The 7949-nt window shown below is 48.0% G+C and overlaps 1 protein-coding gene across 1 annotated transcript in view; it reads right to left on the bottom strand.

Moving 5' to 3' along the window:
- Lurap1 (leucine rich adaptor protein 1) overlaps positions 1 to 5308 on the bottom strand; it is a 14144-nt gene extending 8836 nt beyond the window's left edge. The window contains exon 1 of the mRNA XM_008828506.3: positions 4585 to 5308. Coding sequence (XP_008826728.1) covers positions 4585 to 4782 — 198 coding nt within the window. The 5' untranslated portion in view covers positions 4783 to 5308. The remainder of the gene's footprint in view (positions 1 to 4584) is intronic.
- Between the last annotated feature and the right edge of the window lie 2641 nt (positions 5309 to 7949).

Below are 7949 nucleotides of genomic sequence, written 5' to 3'. Positions count from 1 at the left end.
GGGGGAATGGATGAGGGTGCTGACAACACAGTGGTCAGTGACAGGGATGGCAGAGTATGGAGGCTCTAGTGGGAGAGGAAGGCTGTCTACCTGATGAGTTTGTATTCATGCTCAGATGCCGAGGAGCTCAGAAGGTGGGCGACTGTGACCAGTGATAGTCATGTATATAGAGATTAGAAATGCATGTGAAAACGTCTCAATGTCAATTGCCTTGGAATGAATTCTTCTGTATGAAAAAAAAAAAAGTATCTTCTTGAAGTCCCTCAAATTAAGGTAAAGAATAAGAACATGTGTGCCTGATGAGTGTGGAGGCCAGAAGAGTGTGTCAGATCCCCTGGAACTGGAGTTACAGATGATTGTGAGCCACCATGTGGGTATTGGGAAGCAAACCCAGGTCCTCTACAAGAGCAACCAGTACTCTTAATGGCTGAGCCATCTCTCTAGTTCCCCAACAGTACTTTTTCCTTGAACTTCTGATCTCCCAGCCTCTGTCTCCAATGTGCTCGGATTACAGGCATGCCCCACTACACCCAGTTTTATGTGATGCTAAGGATCCAACCCAGGGCTTCCTGTATGTGAGGCACGCACTCTACCATTGAGCATATCTCTAGCCCCCAAAAGAATTTCTCATTCAGTACAAACCTTAGTCTGTCTCCCTCTTTCCCTAGTCCAGCTTGTCAGCTCTCTGAGAGCAGGTCTCACCCAACTCATTTCAGGTTCTCTGCCTAATTCTAATGTTGCATTGACCACATTGAGTTCTGGGATTCTCTTGCCTTCACTACCTCATCTCTCTGGTGGTGCCCAGGACTCAGGAAGCTGGTTTGTTCTGTGTTGCTGGGAAACCAACCTGAGCACCAGATTCTTTAATCCTGTGACAGTGGGATTCCCTGACTGTGACAGCATCACTTCCAAGAATAGAAGCAAAAGGCTTTCTCACCAGAAAAAGAAGCACTCGTTTTTCACCATCTCTTTGGAAAAAGAGCAGGGACTAGGCAGAGGCCACCCAAACCCAGTACTGTTCCTTGGGGGATTCAGATTCCCTGCTCCTCCCCACATCAGCCTCTTCCCAGCCCTGGGGGCTTGGGTAAGGCTCCTTTGCTCAATCCAAATAGGGTCTCAAGGTAAAAGCCTCAAGACCTCAGTTTTAGATCCCTGGTAATGGATTGGAATTCTCAGACTAGTGTCACTAAAAAGGCTGTTACAGATCATCTAGTTCCATAACTATCTCCTTATTTCCTCCACTAAGGGACAAACAAAAACTAAGGCCAAAAGCGAAACCACAAAAGAGGGCCCTGCTCCAGGGCTGGAGAGATGGCTCAGCGGTTAAGAACACTGTTCTTGAAGAAGACCTGGGTTTGAATCCCAGCACCTACATGGCAGCAAACACCTGTAACTCCAGTTTCAGGGGATCTGACAGCCTCTTCTGTCCTCTGCAGGCATTGCACAACATGGATGCACTTACCTGCAGGCAATACATGCATACACATAAAATAAAAATAATAGATGCAAATTTTTTTTTTTGGTCTTTTTGAGACAGGGTCTCCCTGTAGCCCCAGCTGTCCTGGAACTCACTATGTAGATCAGGCTGGCCTTGAACTCACAGAGATCCACCTGCCTCTGCCTCCCAAGTGCTGGGATTAAAGGCGTGCGTCACCACGCCTGGCTAATAAAATTTTTTTTTAATTACAAAAAAAAGAGGGCCCATCCCAGCACTCGGGAGGCAGAGGCAGGCGGATCTCTGTGAGTTCCAGGACAGCTGGGGCTACAGGGAGACCCTGTCTCAAAAAGACCGAAAAAAAAAAAAAAAAAAAAAAAAAAAAAAAAGAGGGCCATCATCAGAAAGAGAGACTGGATTTGAACTCATGTCTTTTTCTCCTCCTTGTCTAATGCTTTTTCCCAAACTGCACCATGGAGGTGGGCTGGAGGTTGTCCTAGCAACAACTCTCTGGGTGGGAGGGGAGGTTGCCATTGTTTGTCATTCTACACATCTCAGACTCTGGCTCTCCATTCAACTTCTGACTTGGGGAGCAAAGCTAGAGTAGGAGTGAAAACACAGGTCTGACCTTGGCCTGAAGGGTAAGCCTGCTTCTGCCTGTATACAAGGAGAGCAACAAATGAAGGACAGTCTTTAGAGAGCTTGGGTCAGTTCTTCCTCCCCAGCGTCAAACGCCTCCCTTGCCTTTTGTCATTCTAGGGTACAACCAGTGGGCAGAACAGGAGGCAAAAAGAGCTCAGTGACATCCTGGCCTGAGGAGCGACGAAAGAGCATGGGAGGGATTTTCTCCTTGTTCTGGTTCCCAAAACACTTCTTCACGGGCAACCTCAGACTCCATGCCAGATGGGTCAAAAATAGAGACAAAAATCAGATGTTAAATGTACTCTCTCAAATTTTATAGAGAATTAGAGCCAAAGATTTGGAATACCTTCAGATTCCCTGTATGAGTACAGGCAAGTCCTTGAACATCTGACAAGTTTTCTCATTTCAGCGACATAAAATGTGTTTAAAGTGCCTGGCACAGGGGCTGGAGAGATGGCTCAGCGGTTAAGAACGTTGGCTGCTCTTGCAGAGGACCCAGGTTGGTTTCCAGCCCTAACAACTGTGTGTAACTCCAGTTCCAGGGAATCCAATGGCCCTCTTCTGACCTCCTCGAACACTGCATGACATGGTGCACTTATATACATGCAGGCAATACACTCGTACACAAAAAATAATAAAACTTGTCTGGCGTGGTGGCACACGCCTTTAATCCCAGCACTTGGGAGGCAGAGGCAGGCAGATCTCTGTGAGTTCAAGGCCAGCCTGGTCTACATAGTGAGCTCCAGGCCAGCTGGGGCTACAGGGAGACCCTATCTCAAGACGACAAAAAAAAGTAGACCAGGCTGGCCTTAAACTCACCTCCCAAGTGCTGTGACTAAAGGCATGTGCCACCACATCCAGCATAATAAAATTTTTTTTAAATTAAGTGCCTGGCACAAAGCAGGTCTCCATAGTAAATGTGTACAATGAGGTCAGATGATCTGGGCTCCAATCTTGACTTTGCTTTTCACTTTTTTGAATGACCTTGGGGTAACTGCTTAACTTCTGTGCCTTATTTACTTCTATCTATAAAATATCACTCATCTAGCTGAAGGAATTAAGGGGATAGCATGTAAGACAAAGGGTACAGCTCAATTGTAGAGTACTAGCCTAGCATGTGCAAGGTCCTGGGTTCAGTCTCAGCTCCTCAAAGGAAAAAAAAAATTGTTTAACATGCTCAGCATGATACACATCATATATCCTCAGTGTAATTTAATTTTCAGCTGGGTATGGTGGCACATGCCTATAATCCCGCCATTCAAGTGCCTGAGAGAGGAAGAATATGATTTGGGGGGCCAGCCTGGGCTAAATAGTGAGCCAATGTCTCAAAAATAAAAGTCAGTTTTTGAGCACTTTGTACAATAAAGCAAAACCAGGTCCCTTTCAGAAGTTAGTATAGTCACAGTCCTGCTCTGAAGAATCTGGCACTCAACTACAACCTTCATGGCCAAGTGCACATTTGGCATTCAAATACTGGCCCCTCCCTGTTGGCTCAGCCCAGAAGTCTCTCCTGGACTCTCCTATCACAGAAAGAGAGCTCTGGGCTGGCCTGGGTGGTCCCATAATCCTCCCCCCACCCTCCCAGATCTGCTTGGCACAGAGTTGGGTGCACAGTGAGGCTCCAGGAAGATTTACTAGCTGACATACTGTGGGCTCCTGGTCCTGAGCCAGGACTAGCTGGCAATTCCTCAATTCCTCAGAACTGACTGCAAAGTGGTGGCAGGTGTAAACCACCTCTTTCACCGGAACCAGGGCCCTGGGGAGCCTCCTGAGGCCCTGGTTGCCCTCTGGCTCAGAATCTAGACCAAGAGCTCCAGAGAAGAGGGAGGGCTGTTATTCCTTCCTCTTCTCCCCAAGAAGGTACAGGTGAGATCCTCTGAGGCCTGAAAAGAAGAGACTGAGTCCCCGGTGAAGGACCAACGCTGATGGTGTGGCTACTGTCTCTGTTAAAAGCTTAGAACATTCAAGTATTTTAAGCGGTTGCTGGTGGGATGTTGAGAAAAGGGAGATGTTTTTGTTTGCCCCTCGTTCAGGCAATTTTCAGCCAGTATTACCTCACTTAATCTCTTCTGTGCTGAATCCTGACCTGAACATTCTGGGGCCTCACAGGAACAAAATCCCAGTTTGCAGGAAGAGGGAAAAAAAAAGATCAGTTGCCTTATAGGGGTCTGGGGAAATAGGTGGTCCCGGATGCGCTGTACTGGGTAGGTTCTTAGTACTCGCCTCTTCTCCGACTATCTAGCATGAAAAACTTCCAAGAGCTTGTGCCTCCTACTCATAGTCCTCAGGACCCATCAACCCTTCACTCACCCTTGAGAGACGATTAATGGGACGTCACTTCGCTCCACTTCCAACCCGGGGTTTATGGATTGATCTGGGAGGGATCCCGAGGAGTTAGGTGGAGTTTTAACTCCCTCCTCTCCAGGCTAACTCGGGACAGAGCCTGTCCCTTCTAGGGCCCTCTGGGGACTCTGTCCCCGCCCCCGGCCCGCAGCGCCCACACTCACCAGCTCCATCCTCAGCGCCATGATCTTGTCCCCCAGGCCGTGGCCGGTGTTCGGCGCCCCCGGGAGCAGCAGGTTCACGGAGGTTCCCAGCTCCCACTCGCCCCGCAGCCCGCGCAGCAGCCCTTCGGGGGTCTTCCTGCCCACCTTGCCCTCTACGTCTCGCAAGTCGGGCGTCTGAGACTCCACGGTCCCCTCCATGCGGGCCCAAGCCAGAGCAGGGCTGGGCGACTGGACGCGGGGTCCCGGTCCGGAGGGTCCTCCTTAATCGCCGCTAACGCCCTCGTAGCGCGGGGGCAGGAGGACGACGCCGTAAGGCTCAGAGAAGCCGCGCAGTCCAGCAGAGAGATATATATCCGAGTGCTGCGCACACGAGTTCTCGCCATGGATGGCTGGGACTGCAGCCTGGATTTGGACCTGAAAGAGCCCTCAGAGAGCTCAGGGCCTTCTCCCTACACTGGCACTGGCTCCGGCTAGGAGCACAGCAAGCACCCAATAAGTGCTGAATGAAGAGTAGGCAGCCTCAGCCCTGTGTGAGTTTAAGTGGTCACAGAAGGTTCTGAAGGCTTTCTGCTGATACGCCAGTCAAAAAACGGTGACTAGAATATAGCCACTCATACACACCTCGCAATGGCTAGAAATCAGACTGAAGGAGACTGAGGCCAACTCCCCTGGTCAGTAAGAAGCAACCAGTATTAAAGTTGAAGGGGTCCACACGGACGTGATCTTGCATGGGCTTGCAAGGGAGATGCTTCCTAAGCTAGACTGTGAGTATGGGTCATCTGCAAACCTTGTGAAGTGGGTATCGAGACTTTTTTTTTTTTTTTTTTTTTCTGGTCTTTTTGAGACAGGGTCTCCCTGTAGCTCCAGCTGCCTGGAAGTCAGTCTGTAGACTAGGCTGGCCTCAAACTCACAGAGGATCCGCCTGCTCTGCCTTCTGAGTGCTGGGATTAAAGGCATGTACTACCATGCTTGGCTAGATTTATTTTTATTTATTTATTTATTTTGACTATTTTTTAGTTTATGTGTATGAGTGTATTGCCTGCATGTATGTGAGTGTACCCATGTCGAGCAATCCTGTGGAAATCAGAAAAGGGTGTTGGATCCCCTGGAACTGAAGTTACAGACGGTGCTGGGATTTGAACCTGGGTCTTCTGCAAGAGCAGCTAGTGCTCTCAACTGCTGAGTCATCTCTTCAGCCCTGATTCTTTTCTTGTTTATTTGTTTTTATAATGTGTGTGTGTGTATGTGTGTGTGTGTGTGTGTGTGTGCATTTATTTTTATTTTATGTGTATGTGTGTATTGCCTGCACGTAGATAAGTACACCTGTGTTGTGCAATGCCCACAGAGGACAGAAGAGGCTGTTGGAGCCCCTGGGACTGGAGTTACAGACAGTTGTTCGCTGCCATGTGGGTGCTGGGATATGAACCTGGGTCTTCTGCAAGAACAACCAGTGTTCTTAACTGCTGAGCCATCTCTCCAGCCCTGGTTCTATGTTTCTAGAAAGCACCGAGGGATGGCCAGACTGCTGGGCCAGACTGGGTCCACACTGAGTAACAAGGATATATTTCTAAGGTGTTTGGACTTGATTCTACAGGTAGAAAAGAGCCATGAAAAACTGTTGTTTTATTTGGACTTTTAATCCAAGTATGTCTAGCTCATGGTTACGGAAGGATTTGCAATGAAAAAACTCCCTTTCCCTGTAACCTCTTACACCTCTAGGTCCACTTCCCAGAGGCAACCAATTTCACTTTTTTTTTTTAAGTGTTTAACCACTCATAATTCTAGATTTTATTTTTTATTCTTTAAATGGAAATCTGCATTGAGTATAGGTGCTGCAGAGATCGAAAGAGGGCCTGGGATCCTCTAGAGCTGGAGTTACTGATGGTCGTGAGCCACCTGACCTAGGTGCTGGGAACCAAACTTGGATCCTACCGCAAGAGCAGTATGTGCTCTTCTTAACTGCTGAGCCATCTCTGCAGCCTAACCAGTCATAATTTTAAACACTTTTAACACTCCTTTTTAAATTTTAACATCATATACTGACTTCCCATGGATAGATTTTGAGACAGAGTCTCTGTATCCAGGGTTGACCTCAAGCTTAATATGTAGCTGAGGATGACCTTGAACATCTTATCCTCCTGCCTCTGTCTCCCAGGTGCTGGTATTATAGGTGTGCACTCAGCCCTCTTTAACATTTCTTGACCCTTGGAAGGTTTTTAAACCAGATATTGACAACACATTTGTCTTTTTGAAAAATTACTCTAGTGGCACACGCCTTTCATCCCAACACTCCAGAAGCAGAAGCAGGAGGAATCTCTGTGAGTTGAGGCCATCCTGGTCCACAGAGTAAGTTCCAGGGCAGCTAAGGCTACAGGGAGACCCTGTCTGAAAAAGACCCCCCCCAAAAAAATTACTCTAGACTTTGCAAAAGGAAGATTGGAGGAATGGAGGAATAAAACTCTAGAGTCAGGGCTGGAGAGATGGCTCAGTGGTTAAGAGCACTGCTCTTGCAGAGGACCCGGGTTCGATTCCCAGCACCCACATGGCGGCTAAGAACTGTCCTTAACTCCAGTTCCAGGGAAATCTGAAGCCCTCTTCTGACCTCCATGGCATTGCACGACATGGGTACACTCACATACATGCAGGCAATACACTCATACACATAAAATAAAAATAATGAATAAAATATTTAAAAAAAAACAAAAGTCCAAAGTCAAGGCAACTAGTTGGAAGTCAAGAATTGAAAGTGAGCCAGGCATGGTGGCACACACCTTTAGTCCCAGAACTTGGGAGGCAGATCTCTGGGAGATCGAGAAATTAAGGCCAGCCTGGTCTACCTAATGAGTTCCAGGCCCAACTGGAGCTACAGGGAGAGTCTGTCTCAAAAAAGACAGGAAAGGAAAAAAAGAAAGAAAGAAGAGGAAGGAAGGAAGGAAGGAAGGAGGGAGGGAGGGAAGAAGGAAGGAAGGAAGGAAGGAAGGAAGGAAGGAAGGAAGGAAGGAAGGAAGGAAACTGAAGGTGGGGGTGGAGAGATGACTCAGCAATTAAGAGATGGCAGAGGACCCAAATTTGGTTCCCACATGGTAGCTAACAACTCTCCATAACTATAGTTCCAGGGGGTCTGACGCCCTCTTCTGGCCTCCATAGACACTGCATGACAGGGGTGCACTTACATACAGGCAGGCAAACACTATACACATAAACTAAAAAATAGCCCAGCGTGGTGGTACATGCCTTTAATCCCAGCACTCAGGAGGCAAAGGCAGGTGAATCTCTGTGAGAGTGAGGCCAGCCTGGTCTACATAGTGAGTTCCAGGTCAGGTGGGGCTATAGGGAGCTCTGTCTCAAAAAAAGACCAAAAAAAA

This window comes from Nannospalax galili, unplaced genomic scaffold (genome assembly GCF_000622305.1).
Source record: "Nannospalax galili isolate Female #2095 unplaced genomic scaffold, S.galili_v1.0 scaffold1233, whole genome shotgun sequence".
Classification (NCBI taxonomy): domain Eukaryota; kingdom Metazoa; phylum Chordata; class Mammalia; order Rodentia; family Spalacidae; genus Nannospalax; species Nannospalax galili.
This window is presented reverse-complemented; position numbering and strand designations above follow the sequence as displayed.